Consider the following 22,922-nt stretch of genomic DNA (forward strand, 5'->3'; position numbering starts at 1 on the left):
TCAGTACTGACCCTCTAACAGTGCAGGACTCCCTCAGTACTGACCCTCCGACAGTGTGGCACTCCCTCAGTACTGACCCTCCGACAGTGCAGCACTCCCTCAGTACTGACCCTCTGACAGCACAGCACTCCCTCAGTACTGAGCTTATGACAGCCAGCATTTCCTCAGAACTGACCCTCTGACAGTGCGGCACTCCCTTAGTACTGACCCGCTGACAGTACGGCACTCCCGCAGTACTGAGCCTCCGATAATGCGGCATTCCCTCAGTCATGACCCTCTGACAGTGCGGCACTCTTTCAGTCGCGACCCTCCGACAGTGCAGCACTCCCTCAGTACTGACCCTCTGACAGTGCGGCACTCCCTCAATACTGACCCTCTGACAGTGCGGCACTCCCTCGGTCGTGGCCCTCCGACAGTGCAGCACTCCCTCAGTCGTGACCCTCTGATAGTGTGGCACTCCCACAGTACTGACCCTCTGACAGTGCGGCACTCCCTCAGCACTGACCTTCTGACAGTGCGGCACTCCCTCAGCACTAGCCCTGTGACAGTGCGGCACTCCCTCAGCACTGGCCCTGTGACAGTGCGGCACTCCCTCAGCACTGGCCCTGTGACAGTGCGGCACTCCCTCAGCACTGGCCCTGTGACAGTGCGGCACTCCCTCAGTACTGGCCCTGTGACAGTGCGGCACTCCCTCAGCACTGGCCCTCTGATGGTGCAGGACTCCCTCAGTACTGACCCTCTGACAGTGCGGCACTCCCTCAGTCGTGACCCTCTGACAGTGCGGCACTCCCTCAGTACTGACCCTCTGACAGTGCGGCACTCCCTCAGTACTGATCCTCTGACAGTGCGGCACTCCCTCAGTACTGACCCTCCGACAGTGCCGCACTCCCTCAGTACTGACCCTCTGACAGTGCAGCACTCTCTCAGTACTGACCCTCCGACAGTGCAGCACTCCCTCAGTGCTGACCCTCTGACAGTGCGGCACTCCCTCAGTACTGACCCTCTGACAGTGCGGCACTCCCTCAGTACTGACCCTCTGACAGTGCGGCACTCCCTCAGTGCTGACCCTCTGACAGTGCGGCACTCCCTCAGTACTGACCCTCTGACAGTGTGGCACTCCCTCAGCACTACATCCACGTGTCAGCCTGGAGTATCTGCTCGAGTCTCTGGAGTTCAACTCAAATGCACACTCCATCAACAAACAATTTCTCCAAATAACATTTAATGTCCAGTTGCATTTTCTGTTATTAATTTATTCAAACCTATTTGAAACAAAACCTAATGGTATGGTTTCCTTTGGGGAGCTGTGATTTGCCAGGTATTCCAAACAGCTGGATGCTGTGGTTACAGAGCAGCACCCTAAGATGCCTTTGTGCCTAAATGTGGACCACCTCGACCGAGGCTCACAGGTTTGCGTTAGAGTCTGGAGCATTGACCCAGGCTGACTCCCTACTGCAGTTGTCACTGACATTAAACTAAAGGCTCTGTCCACCATCTCGAGTTGGCCAGAAAGGTTAATTCCCACTATATTTACGAACAACCATTCTGACCTCCCCAGGTCCCGTCCTTCAGTTTACCCCATTCTGGTCATGCAGCCTCAGCAGGGTACAATGAAGACTGCGTTTCCGTACATAGTGCATTGAAATGGATGACTTTAAAGTTTGTTTTGTTCTAAGATTTCACATGAGTCTGAGTGATGACCTTTCATTCTCCTCCTGACCCCTACCCACCCCATTTTTTAGGGAATGTTGGAGGTTTTTTGGGGATGATGGTTTGACCGTCAAACTATTCTTCAGCAGAATGGCCCCGTTCTGTGTCCTGTGGACCTTAACGAACTACCTGTACTTGCTAGCCCTGAAGAAAATCAGTGCGACAGATACGTCTGCTCTGTTCTGCTGCAACAAGGCCTTTGTCTTCCTGCTCTCCTGGATTGTTCTACGGGACAAATTCATGGGCGTTAGGGTAAGTCACCTCGTCTGCTTGTCCATATTTCTTCTTTACTTCCTCAGAGTCTGCAAAAGGACGGGAGGATGTGTTACTGAAGCAAATCCAGTATTTCTGAATTGTTCACTGTTGTACTATAGGAAATACGGCAACCAATTTGCACACAGCAAGCTCCCATGAAGTGTAACGATAATGATCTGATAACCTATGTCTACTTGAAGGAGGTAGATTGTAGCTAAAGGGATGTGGAGAGGGGGGGGAGATGGGATTAGGGTATCCAGCTGGATGATCAGCCATGATCATAGAGATGGACAACATGGAAACAAACCAGCAGGGTCTACTCCTATCTTCTGTGTTTCTGTGCACATCTCCTCAGAATGATGCAAAGATCCCCTGTTCATTTTAAATAAAATTTATGCCCACGGCATGTTTGACAATCACCTGAAGAGAAAGGCGGGATCTCTGCTTAACATCTCATAGAATCCCTACAGTGCAGAAAGAGGCCATTTGGCCCCTCGAGTCTGCACTGACCCTCCGAGCAGCATCCCACCCAGACCCACCCCATCCTACAATAGGTTTTTAACCAGGTTAATCCACCTAACCTGTACATCCCTGAACGCTCTGGTTAATTTAGCATGGCTAATCCACCTAACTTGCACATCTTTGGACTGTGGGAGGAAACCACAACTCCCGGTGGAAATCTCCGCAGAGAGACAACTGCAACCACCCCGACCCGGCCCCAACCTCCAGCCCCATTCCCCCGTGACAGTCTAGGCCTCAGTACTCTCAGTGAACATTGGACCATGTTGGCTGCTGCCACAGATTCAGGAAGTGCTATCAGGGTGGCCTTGCTCAAGAGTCCTTACCCCTCTCCAGCCCAGCCTGTTTTATTAAAGGGGTATTAATGCTGCTAGGCTCTGAGGGACAGGCGTGACTATCGAATTGTTCTTGTGTCTGACACCAACAAGAACAAAGCACTGCATTTCAGGAACTACCCCAGGTGCTCTGCAGGACTGCTATTTCACAGAACCTGATACCAAAGCACAAGAGGACAACAAGGCAAGCTATTACTCCAAGACGTATCACTGAATTATATTGTATAGGATGGCGCTTTGGCCTATCAAGCCTGTACTGCCAAAAAACTGTAGGTTCCAAGGAGCATCGTAAAGGAGGTATGGAGATGGAGAGACTGAAGGAGGGAATTCTCAAATACGAGGCTGAAGGCAGGTCTGCTGATGGTGGAGTGGCAAAGATGCAGAAGGTTCAAGAAGTTTCCGCACTATCATGAGGAATCGTTGTAAGTTTTTATTTTCAAGTGACTATGCAGATTAATGTCAGTATTTGGCAGCAGGCCCCAAGCTTTACGCTGCAGCCAGCTGAGATGAAACATCCACCAAATGAAATGAAAGGGCTCTTTATTGCTGTTGTGTGAGCCCCTGTGAAGAAGTTTGTGTAGGAAGATGGAGTGAGAATTATTAGACAAAGATTGAAACCTGTTGGGGGTGAACCCTGTGGTGTCAGTCTGGCTCAGTGGCTATTACTCTTCACTCAGAGTCAGAAACTTTGTGGGTTCAAGCCCTACAATTTGAGCAAGTAAGTTAATCTTCACTTAGTGCCATGGGACTTCTTCCTCACTCAGACCTTTCATTTCTTCAAATTGGTCTGTTTGTGTCTTCACCTACCTGCCTAAATTACACAGTCCTTAACACACATACCTCAAAGAATTCTTTAATCTGACTTTTAGAAATTTTCAGTCCGCCTCCAACCTCAGCAGCAAGTGTTTCTGATTTTGACCCCCTCTTGATGTGAAGAAACGTCACCTCCCGAGTGCCTCGCCTGCAATGTACTGAGGTTCCAAGCTATGTTCTCCAGAGGAACCTCACCACAATCCTGCAACTGTTTCATGATGATATGACTGCAACTTAACTTTATTTCTTTTTTTTAATGTGATACTAAGAGTTACTGTAATGTTAACCTTATAACTTTGTTCCTTATTTCTTTCCACTTTGTTCTTAAGTTCTTGTACCTAGCTACTAGTACCTAAGATGGTGGCGTGTGTGCCAACATTGAAAACTTTCAGTGTACTCCTGTACTTTGGTACTTGGGTACACGTGACAATAAAGTCTAAATCAAATCAAATCAAACTGTCTCAAGTGGGATACTTCAAAGAAATGCCTTCAAAGATCTGACCTGTGTCGGGCAGGGCTGTGTGATGGCTTCCATGTTTTTTACATCGACCTAACAAGGGTTATACACCTCAAAGGTCAACTACCCTTTGGGTACTAAACACCATTCAGATGGTAACATACTACCTCAGTTGCCTCTGTGTCTACTGACCACCATGGCCAATGGAAAGAACACATGTGACTGTAGTCTGGTTGCTTGCTCTGCATCATATTTGCAAATCACTCTTCAGTTTTGCATCCAGAGACTGAGTCTACCCAAAATGAAACTCGATCAACCAGACCTGGTCAATATTTCACCTCCCACATATGTTAAAGGAGACTCCGGATATGTTGAGCACTTTCCTTTCTTTGTCACCTGCCTTTCCTTCAAAACCAACATTGATGAGAGAAAAGCTCCATAACTGGACCAGCAGTGCTAGCTCAGCCTTCTACTAAACTACAGCAGTGTCTGACAAGCAAGACCTCCATAAGTAAGAAAAGAAATTGAGTACTGAGAGCTACTGTCATCATTGCACTTCCGTACTGCAGTGAGACCTGGACAGTTTGTCAGTGATACATAAGAGATCCAGAACACTTCCATCAACAATGCCTTCACTGTAATCTCTACTTCAATGTGAGAAGCAGTGACCAAACATGAGTGTTCTTCTTGAAGCCTGCTCTGAGCATTCAGGTAACACTCCTGAGAAACCAATTCTGGTGGACTGTGCCAAATAGATGAAAAGTGAAGCCCCACCAGGACTGGACCTCTCACTCCTCATATAGCCAATGTTCCTGGGAGAGACGATGAAAACGCAACAGGAACACTTTGAAGCTTTCCACAATACTTGGCAACATTGACATTCATGTCTGGGAAGGGTTGCCACTAATTGACCAAAATGATGACAACTCATCCATCTGGTGCATTATCTGTTGAGAAAGAAAGGGAAGGAAATCTTGCGCTCTGGAGCCCATGACCTCAACCTGCCCCTTGTGCCCAAAGATCTGTGGGTTGAGAATCTGCCTGTTCAGACATTGGAAGACCTACAGCAGAAACTCCTGACTCTGAGTAGGACTCATCCTTGAATCAAGGGTCAGTCAACGGCTGTAATTTAAAGTTCCTCTTTCTTTCTAGCTCCCCCCGTCATTCCCCCAACTGCAGAGGGAATACTCCCACTCTCCCTGTTCTTTCAAATCCTTTTATCATCTAAAGCATGTATAAAGGATCACCCTTTAATCTCCTATAAAAGAATTTCACTCAGGTAACCTAGCTTCACAATTTTGACCTTGGCATCGTTCTGAAACCTGTTGCGCTCAGACAGAAGCCATTCTATCTCACCTGCATGACAACAGTCCCTCAGAACTAACCTGAATGTTAGTGACTGAGTGAGGGATGATGCTGGAGCCCATTACAGATGACTTTATTGACTGTTTTGACTAAGTGCTGTCTGTGATATTCGGCTTGGGGAGATGAGCGTGTGGGGTCTGTCACCTGCCAGCCTGTCCCCTCGAAGATTAAAAAAAAGCTCCACGTGGATTTATCTCATGTTTGCTGCTTTGTTGGTTGCTGTTTGAGAGTCTGAATGTTCAAAAGGGGCTGTGTTGATTTGGCATGAAGATCTTGTTTCTAGTTGTGAGCGGATGAGTAACCAGAGAAGACAGATTTAAAGTAAGTGACAGGTGAACGAGTGGGGAGATCAGGCGAACAGGGGTTTGTGCCATGAGGTGTGGTCTGGTACACACTGGGCAGGGGAAGAAAGTTCAATAACAAATTTGAAAAGGGTTGAATACTTGTTGGGAGGTGGAGTGGAATATCTTGTGGGGCATTAGAGGATAAACAAGGCTAGTGTGTACTTTCAAAGAACTAGCTCAGGCTTTTTCATGGACTGAATGGTCTGTTTCTGTGCCATGTGATCCTGCAAACTCTTAGAATTAGAGTTAGGCTTTATTGTCATGTGTGCAAAAGTACATGGATACAGGAGTAGAGGGAAAAGTTTACAATGTCTCTATTCATGGCACCATCTTAGGTACAAAATCTCAGGTAGAGTAGAAAAATACAGTAATAAGTTAAAATTTAAACATTAAAATTCTTCTCAGTATAAAGTAGTAAATAAGAAATGAAGTTAAGAGTTCCACATTACATTCGCCCTGCAGTTGCTCCACACTGGCTTTCCCCACAAGGTTCAATCTCTCTCCCCCGCTCTGGGCGCGATCGCTCTCCTGCACTGGCACGATCTCATCCTTTTAACATAAAGCTCTGTTAGTTTCAGCATCTTGAGTTACGTACACAACTTTGAGTGAAATTCTATTCTGTGGTCCCTGCAATTTTGAGGCAGACACTATATGTGTGACAAGGATCAGACCATCCAAAGGTGATTTCCTGGTTAGGTCAGTGCGCAGGAACCCACCAGATTCTCTGAGCATCTCTCTGGCTGAAGGAGATGGAGCTCAGTCAGCATCAGCACCTTTATTTAATGTCTCCTGTTCAAGAGATTGGGCATGGTCAGGCAGTGAATGGGCTGTGTGTCCCTCCTGTGTCTGCAACAGCCCACTGACAATACCCAGCACTGTGGGTGTGGGGGTGTGTTTGAGGGGAGGTGGGTGTGTGTCTGTGTGTTTGGGTGTGTCTGTGTGTGTCTGTGTGGGTGTGTCTGTCTGTGTGTTTGGGTGTGTCTGTGTGTTTGGGTGTGTCTGAGTGTGTGGGGGATGTGTCTGTGTGTGTGGGGGATGTGTCTGTGTGTGTGGATGTGTGCGTCTGTGTTTGGGTGTGTCTGTATGTGTGCGTATGTGTGTCTGTGTGTGTGGGTATGTGTGTCTGTGTGTGGGTATGTGTGTCTGGGTGTGTCTGTGTGGGTGTGGGTGTGTGTGTGTCTGTGTGGGTGTGGGTGTGTGTCTGTGTGCGTGCGTGTGTGCGTGTGTGCGTATGTGTGTCTATGTGTGGGTATGTGTGCCTGGGTGTGTCTGTGTGGGTGTATGTGTGTCTGTGTGCGTGCGTGTGTGTGTCTGCGTGTGTGGGTATGGGTGTGTGGGTGTCTGGGTGTGTTTGGGTGTGTCTGTGGATGTGGGTGTGTAGTGATGGTGGGGAGGTCTGTTGAGATCAGTTGGACTAAAGCTTTCTCTGTTTGTGTCAATTCCCTGCTCTTGTATGAAACCCGACTTAACCAGCCTGTGTCTGTTTTCAAACCAGATAGTGGCCGCCATCTTTGCCATTGCAGGGATAGTGATGATAACCTACGCTGATGGTTTTCACAGTCACTCTGTTATTGGGATCACACTGGTTGTAGCATCAGCATCCATGTCAGCTCTTTACAAGGTAAGGTGATGACCACCACAAAGCTTCAATTATCTCTTTTGGGATCTACAAGTGAGAGGTTTAACTGATTGTGTTTCTTTGTGTTAGCGGGCTGCAGGAGGGGCTCAAAGATCTGGTTGGGGTGGTGAGACACCTCCTGTGCCCTTTTGATGTGTTTGGACCTTTTCACAGGTAGTTACTCATCAATTTTTCCAGCATTGAACTGACTGCTATTGAAATTACATCAAAGTGCAGTTAATCCCAACATTTGCAATTCTAGGATTTGGGTCCTGGCTCAGCACTCTCTCGTCTGAGTGAGAAGGTCAAGGGTTCCAGCTCCATATGTGCAACTTGAGCTCCTTATCAAGTGCGGGGAGTGCCACACTGTTAAAGGTATTGAAATATGAAAACAAGGCCCAGGGCTCTGTCTGTTTTCTAAGGGGGATGGGAACAATCCCACAGACGCCACTGCGGAGAAATCTGGCGAGTGGGAGGAGGGCTAGGGTGAAAAGGTGGTTGAAATGATAGTCTGAGATCAAATAAAAGACATGAAACTAACAGTCAGAAGTTGTGATGTAGACACCAGACAAGTAAGATTTAGGAGCAGAAGTAGCCCATTCAGTCCATCAAGCCTGTTTCAGCACTCAGTGAGATCCTCACTAATCTCATAACCCTCAGTTCCGCTTTGCTGACATTTCCCTAAAGCCCTCAATTCTCTTACTGATTAAAAATCTGTCCATTTCAGCCTTGAATATACCTAATAACAGCTGATGTTATTCCTCCTCATCTCTGTCTCCAATGGGCAGCCCATTACTTTGAGATTATGCCCTCTAGACCTAGACTCTCCCATACTTACCCTGTCAAGCCCCCAAAGAAACATTTCTTTTTCAAAGAAGACTCCTGTCACTTTTCTAAACTTCAATGAGTATAGGTCCAACCTTATAACCAGGACCAACTGAGTGAGCCTTCTTTGGACTTCATCCAATGCCAGTATATCTTCCTTTAGATAAGGGGACCAAAACTGTTCACAGTGTCACCGTGGTCTAATTTATGTCTTGTATGATTTTAGCAAGACTTCCATATTCCTACACTCCATTCTCTTTGAAATAAAGGGCCCCATTCCATTTGGCTTTCCTATTACCCAACGAACTTGTAGACTCCTAGAGTTGTACAGCACGGAAACAGAACCTTTGGTCCAACTCGTCCATGCCAACCTGATATCCCTAATTAATCTAGTCCCATTTTCCAGCACTTGGCCCAAATCCCTCTATACTCTTCATGTACCCATCCAGATGCCTTTTAAATGTTGTAATTGTGCTAGCCTCCACCATTCCCTCTGGCAGCTCATTCCACACATACAGTCATAGAGATGTACAGCATGGAAACAAACCTTTCAGTCCAACCCGTCCATGCCGACCAGATATCCCAACCCAATCGAGTCCCACCTACCAGTACCCGGCCCATAGCTCTCCAAACCCTTCCTATTCATATACACATCCAAATGCCTTTTAAATGTTGCAACTGTACCAGCCTCCACCACTTCCTCTGGCAGCTCAGACCATACACGTACCACCCTCTGTCTGAAAAAGTTGCCCCACAGATCTCTTTTATATCTTTCTCCTCTCACCCTAAACCTATGCCCTCTAGTTCTGGACTCCCCCACTCCATGGAAAAGACCTTGTCTATTTATCCTATCCATTCCCCTCATGATTTTATAAACCTCTATAAGGTCACCCCCTCAGCCTCAGACGCTCCAGGGAAAACAGCCCTAGCCTATTCAACCTGTCCCTATAACTCAAATATTCAACCCTGGCAACATCCTTGTAAATATTTTCTGAACCTTTTCAAGTTTCACAACATCCTTCCGATAGGAAGGAGACCAGAATTGCACGCAATATTCCAACAGTTGCTATAACGTCCCATACAGCCGCAACATGACCTCCCAACTCCTGTAATCAATACTCTGACCAATAAAGGAATGCATACCAAATGCCTTCTTCACTATCCTATCTACCTGTGACTCCACTTTCAAGGAGCTATGAACCTGCATTCCAAGGTCTCTTTGTTCAGCAACACTCCCTGGGACCTTACTTTCCCAAAATGCAGCATCTCGCATTTATCTAAATTAAACTCCATCTGCCACTTCTCAGCCCACTGGCCCATCTGATCAAGATCCTGTTGTAATCTGAGGTAACCTTCTTTGCTGTCCACTACACCTCCAATTTTGGTGTCATCTGAAAACTTACTAACTATACCTCCTATGTTCACATCCAAATAATTTATATAAATGATGAAAAGTAGTGGACCCAGCACCGATCCTTGTGGCACTCCACTGGCACCATCCTCTGCATGATAGCGTTGCTCCTTAGGTCCCATTTACATCTTTCCTCGAGTTTTGGACTACACGTCATGATTTTATAAACCTCTATAAAGTCACCTCTCAGCCTCCAACACTGGGAAGAAAGTCCCAGCCTATTCAGCCTCTCCCTGTAGCTCAAACCCTCCAAACCTGGCAACATTCTTGCAACCACTTCCTTTGTTATCCATTCTACCACTTTCAAGGAACTATGAACCTACGCTCCAAGATCTCTTTGTTCAGCAACACTCCTCAGGACCTTACCATTAAGTGTATAAATTCTGCCCTGATTTGCCTTTCCAAAATGCAGTACCTCACATTTATCTAAATTAAACTCCATCTGCCACTCCTCAGCCCATTGGCCCATCTGATCAAGATCCTGTTGTAATCTGAGGTAACCTTCCTCACTGTCCACTACACCTCCAATTTTGGTGTCATCTGCAAACTTACTAACTATACCTCCTATGTTCACATCCAAATCATTTATATAAATGACTAAAAACAGAGGATCCAGCATTGATCTCCCAGAACCCTTTCTCCATTTAAACAATATTCAGCTTCTCTATTGTTCCTGCCAAAGTGCATAACTTCACACTTTCCCACATTATGTGTCATCTGCCAAGCTTTTGTCAGCTTGTCCGTATCCTCCTGCAGGCTTGAGTCATCCTACCCCTTGCCTTTCCACCTATTTTTTGTGTCATCCATAAACCTGGCTATAAAACATTCATATTCCTCATCTAAGTCATTAAGATACATTGTAAATAATTGTGACCCAATGCACTGATCCCTGTGACACTCCACTAGTTACAGGTTGCCATCTTGAAAATGACCCCCTTATCCCAGCTCTCTGCCTTCTGTTAGTTAGCCAGTCCTCCATTTCCTACTAATGTACAACCTTCAAGACCATAGGTAAACTGACAACTAACAAAAGGCAATGAGTAAAATGACAGAGAATCAATTTCATATGCTGAGGGTAAGTTCTGATCAGTAGTACTGCTGCCGAGCCACTCTTGGTGATGGCCATTGAAATCCCCACCCAGAGTACATTCTGCATGCTGGCCACTCTCAGTGCTTCCTTGGGTATTGTTCACCATGGAGGAGCACTGATTCATCACCCGAGGGAGGGCAGTATGTGCGAATCAGCAAGAGGTTTCTTTGCCCATGTTTAACCTGAAGCCATGAGGTTTCATGGAGTCCAGGAGTCAATGTTGAGGACTCCCAGGACAACTCCCTCCTGACTGTATGCCACTGCGCCTCCACCTCTGCTGGGTCTGTACTGCCAGAGCGTGACGTTGATGTCTGAGACAATGTCCTTCACTTTTGTGTTCTTTTACCTCTTTAGTTGCATTATTTTTTTGCCAAGTTCTGATACATCCCTGTTTGACCCTGTCTTGACCCAAAGGCTTCTGTCATATTACCGTCAGTGAGGACCATTGCCAACATTTTTGTGGTGGAAGCGACAGAGGATCTTGATGAATTTCACTGGACAGTTGGTCTTTCATTGGGTCTTCAGTAGCATTTCCCTATTGATGGAATCAAAAGTCTTGGTCAGATTGAGGAAGGCCATATAGAATTGATAGTTGTTCCTAATGTTTTTCTTGGAGTTGCCAAGCAGTGAAAATCATGTCCATAGTTCCATGGTTGGAAGCCACACTGGCTTTTAGGAAGAATTTCCTCAGAGTCTGGGAGAAGGTGTCTGGTGAGGATACAGGCAATTATGTTCCTGGCGATTGAGAACAGAATTCCTTGTTAGTTCCCATAGTCTACTTTGTCTCCTTTCTCGAAGACAGTGGAGATGGCAGCATCCCTGAGATCAACAGGGATGTCACCTTTGACCCAGGTTTTCGGAAACATTTGAAGGAAATGACTCGGACTCTGCTCCTCCAAGTTTGAAGATCTCTGCTGGCGAATCCCCATCCACTTCTGCAGCTTCTTCATGTGTCTAATGGCAGCTTCAAATTCTGTGACACTCAGTGAGAGTCCAAGATCATCTTTGGGAATTTGGGGGATTTCCTCAAATATGTCCTCACTGTTGATTGTATCCCTGTTTAGGAGATATTTTTTGAGGTGTTATTTCCATCGGAGGCCGATATATCCTCTGCCTTTCAAAAGAGTTCTTTACTTATTCCCATCAATCTGAGGCCAAGGATATTGAGTCCGCATATTACCTCGGTGTAACTGAAGAAACCCTGGTGTTGTGTTCGTCAACAAAGAGTTGGAGCTCCTTCGCTTTCGTGGCCCACTATTTGTTCTTGATTTCTCTTGTTCTTCATTGTAACTCTGTCTTCCCTGTCTGATGAGTTGTCTTTGCCTTGCCGGTGACGTTGTTTTGCTAGGCATGGAGAGCCTTCCTCCTCTTCTTGATAAGATTTTCGATGAGGTGGTTGCTCATGTTGAACCAGTCTTGGTGATTCCTGGTCTTGTAGTCGATAGCTTCTTCACTGCATGATGTGATGGCTATCTCCAGCTTATTCTAGACTTTCTCCGTTCATTAAAATTAACTCTCTGGAGGTTTTGTTGAAGGATGTTGGAAGTTTCCTAGTCTGCTTGGCTGCTGAAACTGCTCAACGTTGAGCATCTTTCTGAACTGCTTCATCTCCAGCTGCTTCTGGTAGCATTTGATGGTCATTGAGGAGGGGACAAGCCAGTGTTCTGTCCAGCAGTGGTCTGCACTCCTCATCGCTTTTGGCTTCAGGAATGAACCATGGCATCATCAATCATGTGCCAGTGCTTTGATCATAGATGCCTCTTGAACTGGTCTTTTAGGTGCAACATTGTGTCGGTGACCAGCTGGTGTTTTGCACATTTGGTGAGCAGGAGAATCCTGTTAGAGTTGCAACTCCCAATGCCTTCCTTTCTGATGGTTCCTTTCAAAGCTCCAAGAATGATAGTTTTATTGTTTTCAGGAATGTTGGTGATTATGGTGTCCAGGTTGGAGCAGAACCCTTCTATGGACCCATTTATGGCATCAAGGTTGGTGCATAGGCACTCATGAGCATTGCCTGTTGGTTCTTGGTAAGTTGTAGATGGGAGAGATATGAGGCAATCCTTGATGCCAACAGGGAGCTCTGAGAGTTGATTAATGAGCTCATTCTTGATCGTGAATCCAGTTCCATGTGTCATGGATCGATCTATGGGTTTTTCTCTCCAGAAGCCACCACCTACTCTCAGGTGCTCTTTGACTCTCCTGCAGGGTAAAGATATCAACATTGGAGTGCCTGAGTGCGGAGGCCACAAGGTCAGTTCTTCATTTGAGAGGATTGCTTTGCTCGTTTCTTATATTCCAGGTTCCGAAATTGAGCTTGACTTTGGTTTTTAGACCGCAGGTAAATGAGCCCACTGGATGTGGAATTTCAGACAGGTTGTTGATGAAACAGACTATATTTTGGATACCTTTTCTAGCGCCTTCCCTATGAGAGGTGAGCAGAGTAGATCCTGAAGAGGGATACTGAGCCATGAAGAAAGCTGCTGAAATGCTTGTTCCTGTTGCACGAGTGAAATGACTGAGTCAAACTCCACCACCTACATGCTGGTCTAAAGCTCGGGGCTTCCAGATCTCCCAATCCTGGCCCTGTCACCTCTCATCAATTGCCGCAGGGCTTATGTTGTGTGCGATAGAGGGGTTGAATTCCTCTAGGTAGATACCTTGTGTGGAACATCTTTTAAAGTTGGAATAATGTTGTCCATCAGCATACATGGTCCTTAACAAAAGGAAGATCCAGTTCCAGTGGTAAGGAAACTCTAGCAACTGAGGATTTTCCTACTGCTGCAGCCTTCATCTGCTGTTGCAGTCATTGATATCACACAAACACAGTATTTTCTGCTTGGATCGCCATTGAGGACTTGTTTTGGATTGCAGTTTGACTGGTTTCCCCCCCTTTCACTTCATGGGTGGCCCTGCCAGGAGGTGAGAACTCCTGACGCATCACTCTTGGGATCAACTAAACATTCAAACCTTTCCACCGCAGCAAGGTGGCCATCCATAGAAAGCTTAAGTAAAATAATAGTAATGAAGTCAATAAAAACACTAACGACCATTTAATCCCAAGGACCAGATGGTTTCCTTTCCAGGATTTTAAAAGAATCAATTGAAGATTCCTTAATTATGATCATCCAAACGTTCTCTTGAAACAGGAACCATTTCTTTAGATTCTAAAACTGTGCATAAGCTACAATCCCCAAAGAGGCCAATAGCGTTTAAAAACAAAAATGTGCACAAAATTAATGGACTAGATTAGAAACAAACATAGAAATTGCTGGAAAAGCTCAGCATGTCCGGCGACATCTATGGAGAGAAATCAGTTAACATTTCAGGTGAGTGACCCTTCCTCAGAATAGTTTGAGGGAACTGAAACATTAATTCTGATTTCTCTCCACAGATGCTGCCAGATCTGCTGAGCTTTTGCAGCAATTTCTATTTTTATTTCTGATTTACAGTATCCACAACTCTTCCAGTTTTTAATTGACAAGATTACACTTTTTAAAACGTGTTCACTGTAACAAACAAACCAAAAGTCAACATAACTCAAACATTAATTAACTAAGAAATGATACTTGAAGCAACGTGTTAAATTTTACTTGATGTCAATACGACATATACCTTACTGGCACAGATCCAACATCCTGAGCAGTCCCAGACTCTCCCAGTTCTCCAATAGACTCTCACCACGCTTTGTCAGATTGAGACACAAGTTCAAAGGGCCTTCACTAACCATTCCATTCTGAGTTTTCCAGATAGCTTTTTTCTTTCAGTCACCTCAGCCCTGATAGCATGGTTTCCCAGAGATTCCTTTAGTTAACCTCTTGAATAAACCCCATTGAACAGTATAGTCAGCTCTGGTGAAACTGTCTTTTCTTCTCCCTGTCTGTTTCTCTACCAAACAGATTTAAGATCTATTTTGTGGGAGAGCTTTGCAACTTTTGTCCCAAGAGTTTCTGTGGGAACGTTTTCTGCCCACAACGTTTCTGTTAACCAGCTTCGAACTCCATGGCAACCTGAGTTATATGAACAATTCTAATAATTCTAATGGCAAAGTTACGAGGAACCACTTGATCATCTTCTCCCATAGGCTGACTAGTTTCACTTTGGACTTGGAGTGACATGTTTCATGGACCTTTATTACTTAAGGAAGATGAAAGATGGAACCCAGGTAATTGTAGAGCAGAGAGCCTGCTATTTGGGGCAGATGTTCCTGCAGGCTCTTGAGCCCTCCAGGCAGGCTGGAATGTGAATCTAGAATGTGTGGAAAACACTCATTGGTTGGGCATTTTCATTGAGGCAGTCCATTATTGACCTGAGTGATGACTCATTATCCATTTAAGGATGGGGTAAGGCTGGCTGGACAGCCAATCAGACTATTCCCAGCTTGAAAGCAATGGCAGACCATAATGGCAGGGAAGTATGGAGATGGCTTTGGAATTCTCTTCCCGGGAGAGCAGTGATGGCTGGGTCACTGAATATATTCAAGGTTGAGTTAGACAGATTATTGAGCTACGTGCAATAGAGTCAACTGTTATGTGGGGTCAGGCTGCAAAGTGGAGTTAAAGCCACCATCAAATCAGCTGTGATCTTGCTGAATGGCAGAGAAGGCTTGATGGGCTAAATGGCCTTTTCCAGCTCCTAGTTCTTAAAATCTTATGACAGGGCACTTCAAAATGGAGGAGCCCATCTCCAAGTTAAAGATGGGTCTTACAACTAGGTCACACTATTGCGCACCTGCCTGGACCCTAATATACCCCAAGGAGGCAGCTCTGAGTTACCTTAACAGGCCCTTGCCAGCTGTACATACCTGGAGGTGGACTGGCAAATCTGTTAATTGGTTTAGAGTGGCACTGCCACCCTCACCACCACTAAAATGGCCCAGGAACAGGTGGAGCTGGGGGACAGTAGGGTGATTTTAGCTCCCGGTCCTGAGTCCTATGGTCACCTAAACATCAAGCCCCTTGTCATTGAGGAAATTCCTAGAGTCTCTAATTATAGATTAGGTGACAGGAATATTCAACCAACCAGAGAGAATTAGCACAGGTTAGTAAATGGCAGGCCCTCCCTGAAAAGCCTGATTGATATTTTCAAAAAACTGCCTATAGTTGTGGAAAGGGGCCTGACTATGGCAGTGAGGGACTTTCAGAAGGGTTTTGATAAAGTGCCTCACAAAGGACAGGGTTAGCTAGACTTGAAGCTCATGATTTAAGGGTAAATTATTAACTTGGTCAGGAAATTGGCCAAAAGGCAGGAGGTAGAGAATAGGAATCATGGCCAAGTATCTCCTACTGGTAGAATGGGACTAAAAGCCAAGATTTGACTTTTGAGTGATACAAAGAATAACAACATGGTAAGCAGTGTGGATGGAAGCGTAACATGGCAAATATGAGGTCGTCCACTTTAGACCTAACGAGGATTGAACAAGGGACTTTTTGGAATTATAAAAAACAGGAGCTGTGAAGGTTCAAAGAGACTTGAATATCCAGATCCAAAGGTCATTAAGTCTCAAATGCAGGTAATTAAATAATCAAATGCAAATTGAATATCGATCTTTGCATCAGGAGGACTAGAACACATGGGAAGTAAACATTTATGCTCAGTTGTACAACCCTTATTAAACCGTCTTCTTGATGGTTTATAAGCCATTCTGAGCAGCACACGCTGAGGGGGATATATTATCTTTGGAGAGTGTTATGATGTACGATTACCAGAATGACACCTTGACTACAAGGGTTAAATTACGACACAAGATCAACAAGCTAGTGTTGTGTTTCCTGCAGTTTGAGGGGTAGGATAATCAAAGTGATGAAGACATTAAGACAGGTTAGCTCAGAAGAAAGTATTCCTCCTGTTAAGAGAGTCCAGCTCTGGGGAACAGATTCTAAAAATTAGAGTCAGTCCTTCAGGACTGAAATTTAAAACACACTTCCACACTTAAAAGGTGGTGAAAGTTTGAAAAACTTCTGCAAATGACAATTGGTCGATTGTAAATTTAAATTCCGAAAATGTTTGATTTTTGATATACAGCACAAAAACAGACCCTTCAATCTAACTAGTCCACACTGACCATAATCCCAAGCTAAACCAGTCCCACTTGCCTGCATTTGGCCCATATCCCTCTAATTCTTTCCTATTCATAAACTTATCCAAGTGCTATAACTGTACTGCATCCATCACTTCCTCTGACAGTTCATTCCACACTCACTGTGTCAAAATAGTTGCTCCTCGTGTTTTTTTTTAATTTTCTCCTCTAACCTTAAAACTATTGTTCCTAGTTTGAAACTCCCTTACCATAGGGAAAAGACACCTTCCATTCACCTTATCTATGCCCCTCATGATTTTATAAACCTCGATAAGGTCGCTCCTCAACCTCCTTTGTGCCAGTGAAAAACGTCCTAGACTATCCAACCTCTCCTTAAATCTCAAACCCTCCATTCCTCGATACATCCTGGTAAATCTTTATGAACCCAGTTTAATAATATCCTTCCTATAACAGGGTGACCAGAACTGCACACAGTACTCCAGAAGAGGCCACATCGTCGTCCCGTACAACCTCAACATGATTTCTCAACACCTATGCACAATGAGCTGAGCAATGGAGGCATGAGTGCTAAGTGCCTTCTTAACCGCCCTATCTACCTGTGGCAAATTTCAAAGAATTATGTACCTGAACCCAGTGGTCAGTCTGTTCTACAACACTACCCAGGGTCCTACCATTAATTGTATAAGTCCTGCCCTTGTTTGTTTTACCAATGTGCAATACCTGGCATTTATCCAAATTAAACTCCATCTACCACTTGATCAAGATCTCCTTGTAATCTTCGATAACCTTCTTCACTGTCCACTATGCCACCAATTGTGGTGCCATCCACAAACTTATTAACTATGCCTTCTATATTCTATTCCAAATCGTTTATATAAATGACAAGCAAAAGTGGACCCAGCACTGATCCCTGTGGAATACCAGTGGACATAGGCCTCCAGTTTGAGAAACAACCATCCATTATCACCCTCTGTCTCCGACCGAGAAGCCAATATTGTATGCAATTGGCAAACTCACCCTGAATCCCATGTTAGGCAAACGTGAGGACTGCAGATGCTGGAAACCAGAGTTCAGAGCAGAGTGGTGCTGGAAAAGCACAGCAGGTCGGGCAGCATCCGAGGAGCAGGAAAATCGACGTTTCAGGCAAAAGCCCTTCATCAGGAATAGAGCTTCTATTCCTGTTGAAGGGCTTTTGCCCGAAACGTCGATTTTCCTGCTCCTTGGATGCTGCCCGACCTGCTGTGCTTTTCCAGCACCACTCTGCTCTGAATCCCATGTGACCTAACTTTACTAATTAGTCTACCATGTGGAACCCTGTCAAAGGCTTTACTAAAGTCCATGTAAACAGTGTTTCCTGCTTTGTCCTCGTCAATCTTTTAACATAAAACCTTAAGATGCATGTGCAGAATCCAGTTCTTTGGCCCATCGAGTCTGCTCCACCATTCAATGAGATTGTGGCTGATCTGATAATCCACAACTCCATTTAGCACTCTTGCCTTCATTGCTCAGATCTTTTCCCCTCCTAACCTTTGATTCCCTTACTGATGAAAAATCTAATATGTCCGCCTTAAAAAGAGTTAATGACAATTGTCTATAGTAAAGCATTCCACAGATTCACCACCCTCTGAGAGAAGGAAATTCCTCATCATTTCGGTTTTAAATGAATTAGCCTTTATTTGAGTTGTGCCCTCTAATTCTAGACCTTCCCACAATGGGGATAACCTCTCCACATCTACCCTCACAAGCCTCCTATGAATCCTGTGTATTTTAATTAGTTTTCTCTCGATCTTCTAAACTACAAAGTCTACAAATTCAAGTTACTCAACCACTCATAAGAGAGTCCATTCATATTCTGGGCTGTGCCTAATGTCAGTCTGTCTTTCTTTACATAAGAGGATTAAAACTGGTTGCAGTTTCCCAGCAGTAGTCTGATTTCTGTGTTGTATAGTCTTAGCAAGATCTCGCTATTTTTCTACCTCATTCCATTTGAGATAAACATTTAACTTTCCAATTGCCTTTCCTTTTGCCTGCAGTAATGATACACTAGCCTTTTGTGATTTATACAAGAGGACCCCAAATCCCTGTGCTGTGTGCACTGGTTCATGCACTGGGACCTTCAAACCATTGTGTGCTGCCTGCAGTCTTTCTCTTACTAATTAATGTTCAGCTCCTCTGTTCTTCCTGCAACAGTGCATAACCACACATTTTCTCCCATTTTATTTCATCTCACTTAACATTTTTATATATCTCTATGGACACTCTGTGTTATCCATACCACTTACTTTCCCATCTATTTTTTCGGGATGGGACCATTCGCCGCTGCCAATTAGCCACTGCCCTTTCACCGCTGAGGACGCTTAGCCACCGCCCATTGGCCACTGAGGGCGATTCGCCACCGCAAGACTTTGTAACTCATTTTTATATATAAACCAATAAAATGATATTTATTTTACCTCTTTTTTATCAATATGCACTATGTAGTTGTATAAATAAAGGGGACTGAGAAGTATGAAAGAACAGGCGGGAGGGAAACAATCAGTATATATATATATATATATTTCCTGTGGTGAATAGGCTCCAGAGGTCAAACGACCCCAGTGGAGAAACGCTGGGGGTGAACCGGCAGTGGCTAATCAGCGGCACCAAATCTGCCGTGGCGAATCGTCACCAACACCTATTTTTTTTTGTGATCAAAACAGGCAACATTAAGGTCTGTTGAGGCAAAATGGTTCTGTCCCTACCTTTGAACCAGGTGGGACTCTCACCTGGCCCTGGAGGTGTGTCACAACGTCTCTGACCGAGTTGAGAGAAATGATCTAAAATAGGCAACGTTTTAAAATGTAAACTAATGGCCGTCACCTTGAATAAGTCACATTCAACAGGCACGGCCTTTCAATCACGACAAATGGGTGAGATCAAAACGCACAATGGGGGAATGTCTGCACTTTAAGTATTTGCTGTGTCAACTCAAAACTGAGATAATGGGTGATGGAGCAGAACCCAGGAATGGCACTAATGACATTTTTGTGATATCCTCAGACAGGGATCAGCAAACTTAATAATAGGTTAGGCAGGTTATTCAACTACAGGAGAGTTTTATTTGGGGGGAAGGAGGTTGGTTGGAGGAAGCGTAGGCAAGAAAATGGAGTTAATCAGATCAATTATGATCTTATTGAGGAGCAGGACAGTCTCCGGGGCAAAATGTGTCGCTGGAAAAGCGCAGCAAGTCAGGCAGCATCCAAGGAGCAGGAGAATCGACGTTTCGGGCATGAGCCCTTCTTCAGGAGTCTCCAAGGGCAGTAGGACTTGGCTTCTCATATTCCTTGTGGTATAAGGGAACCATTTTTTTTAGAAAAAGCAAAAAATGTCAAAAATGTCATGTTCAAAAGCCAGTAATGATGAAGGACAGGATGGAAGCACATTTGAATAATTGCTTCTATCTGAAACAAGAAAAAAAAAGTTCATTGAATTAAATTAAAAAATGGAAGGGAGAAGAAACTGGTTAGATCTGTGCAGGATTGGGGGGGAAGTGTAGAGAGTTAATCTGTCAAATCCAATATGACTCCTATTCACTTTACTTAAAGGTATTAAAAGATATGGGGTTTAAGGGGTCCTACAGAAATAGTTTGTTGATCAGCCTTGACCTTACTGAATGCTGGGGCAGGCTGGATGGCTGACTGGTGGGCCCCATGTTTCAGAGTTCTCCCTGTTCCCCTGACCAATACCAATCCCTTTTCACTATCACATTACCGTTTTTTGGGATGTTGCTGTGCACAAATTGGCTGCCATCGCTTCCACCTCACCGAGGTGGCCGCACCTCAAAAGTATTTCATTGGCTGTAAAGTGTTTTGGGACATCCTGGAATCAAGAAAGGCGCTACAGAAATGCAAAATCTTTCTTTCAGGTCTTGTTTAAGATGCTCCTGGGCAGTGCCAAGTACGGTGAAGCAGCTTTGTTCCTTTCGGTGCTGGGACTTTTCAATGTCACCTTCGTCACCTTTGTTCCGGTGGCCCTTTACTTCACCGGCGTTGAGTACTGGACCCCATTCAGCCTCATTCCTTGGGAGAAACTGTGCGGGATGGCGACTCTCTTGCTGTGTAAGTCCTGAGGAGAAGTGAACAATGTCTGCACCTCCCCTCCCCACTCTGCCAGACCTCTCTGCCGAGTCTGTGAATGAACCGAGCGATGGGCACTGGAACCTTGGGGGTGGGGGGGGGAAGCAGAAGGACAATGGATCAGTCTTTAAGGGATAGTGGGTACGGCACTCCTGCCTCTGAGGCTAAAAGTGGTGGTACAGAGGGAGTACTGCACTATCTGAGTTGCCATGTTTTGGTTGAGATATTAAGCTGTAGCTCCATCTGTTCTCACTCTGGAAATATTTTGGAGAGGACCAGGAAACATTTCCCAGTCCTGGTTAATAGTTACTCCTCAAGCAGTATTATTCAGAGCAGATTATGTGGTCATTATCCTTTCTTCCTGCTTGTGGGTCATTGACTGTCACATTACCTGATTTACAACAAGGACCTCAGTCCAAAATGCTATATAAATGCAAGTCTTTTATTTTGTAAATCCACAATTTCTTATGTCCATTGTTTCAGCCTTTAACATCCTGATGAATTTTGGGATTGCTGTCACATCACCAACTCTGATCTCGGTGGGAGTGGTCCTCAGTGTCCCTGTGAATGCTGGTAAGACTTTTTCTCCTTCACCTCTTTTTCACAGGCAGCCCGGTATCTGGGACAAGGGGAGCCAAGAGGTGCCCAAGTAGGAGCTCCGCCCCCTCACAAATGCCCTCAAAACCTCCCAGTTTCCTTTCTGCGTTAACTAGAACTCGTCCAAAACGCTGCAGGGAAGGTTAAGGGGCGATTCTGTCGAGGTGTTTGTAATTGTGTAAGTTTTGGACAGAGCTTGCTGAGGGAAGACTAACTCCACTGTGTTGTAGAACTGTAGTTGGAGTTCAGTGTGGACAAGTGCCAGGACCTCCACTTTGGGTCTGAGAATGATGATCAGATGCAGTTCCTAATTAGTGGGAAACTTGGAATGGAGGGGAGAGAAATCTGCAATGGAGGGATGAGAAACTCGGAATAGTGCAAGAATGGGAAGACTGAACAGCGCAAATACAGGAATAAATCACTAAAAGCCAGTGGTCAGGCATAAAAGAATCAATGAAGGTGGAACAAATGTTGCTCGTTGTCTCTGAGGGCTGGTTTACATAGGGCTGGATGACTCTGTGTAAAGCTGTGGTTAGATACCAGCTGGAGGACTGTGTTCAGCTCTCGACACTGTCTCTCAGGGACGGTATAATGGCTCTGAAGAGCATGCAGCGTAAGTTGACCAGAGCAGGACTGAAAGGGTTAAACGACAGCGACTGATTGTGTGGAGTCTTCTTGGACATGCTGGTGGGGAACATTGAGGAGTCATTATTTCCCTTGTGTATGAGTCCAGTATAACAGGCCCAAAATAGGGCAGGGCCTTTCAGGGCGATATCAGGGAGCACTTACTTACTGAGAGGGTTGTGGACATCTGGACTTCTCACCCTCACAAGCAGCTGATGAGGCTGAGGGTAGGGATGGGGAGAGGAGGGAAGGAGAGAGAGTGTCAATTGAAAAGTTCAAACCTGTGATTGAGAGATCTTTCTAGTGAATATGCTGATTAAAGGTTATGAAACCAAGGTGGTTAAATAGAGTTAAGACACAGATCAGCTTTGATCTAATGGGGTACATAGAGACATTCAAGTTAGGAACAACAGCAGGTCCCTCAGACCTTCAAGCCTGCTTCATTATTCAAGGGGACCGTGGATGATTTGGTTACTCTCCATTCTCACATACCCTGATACCCTTTCACCCCCTTGCTTAACAAGAATCTATCCACCTCTGCTGTTTAAAAAAAAATTTGGAGACTTTGCTTCCACTACCTTTTCTGGAAGAGAGTTCTAATGACTCATACTGGGGTTAAAAGAAATTGTGTTGTCTCTGTTTTAAATGGCTGACCCAATAGTGACCCCTCGTTCCAGTCCCTACCACAAGACCCTTCAGGGTCTAATATGTGTCAATCATCTCTTACTGTAATTCTGTACTTCAAAGGGCACAAGTTGAGCCTGCCCAACTTTCCCTCATAAGACCACCTCTCCGTTCCAGGTATTA

The 22,922-nt window shown here is 45.1% G+C and overlaps 1 protein-coding gene across 3 annotated transcripts in view; it reads left to right on the plus strand.

Annotated features, from left to right (window-relative positions):
* Nucleotides 1-22,922, plus strand: part of slc35f3b (solute carrier family 35 member F3b) — a 202,215-nt gene that overhangs the window by 172,833 nt on the left and 6,460 nt on the right. For 2 of the 3 annotated variants that reach the window (XM_087978755.1, XM_087978770.1), the window contains 4 exons: nt 1,743-1,962; nt 7,294-7,419; nt 20,684-20,876; nt 21,378-21,467. In XM_087978755.1, the coding sequence (XP_087834881.1) occupies nt 1,743-1,962; nt 7,294-7,419; nt 20,684-20,876; nt 21,378-21,467 (629 nt within the window). The remainder of the gene's footprint in view (nt 1-1,742; nt 1,963-7,293; nt 7,420-20,683; nt 20,877-21,377; nt 21,468-22,922) is intronic. The other variant, XM_087978762.1, reaches the window with a different exon arrangement.

This window comes from Chiloscyllium plagiosum, unplaced genomic scaffold (assembly GCF_037043375.1).
Source record: "Chiloscyllium plagiosum isolate Xiang-an unplaced genomic scaffold, Cpla_swu_hap1 HiC_scaffold_3, whole genome shotgun sequence".
Taxonomy (NCBI): Eukaryota; Metazoa; Chordata; class Chondrichthyes; order Orectolobiformes; family Hemiscylliidae; genus Chiloscyllium; species Chiloscyllium plagiosum.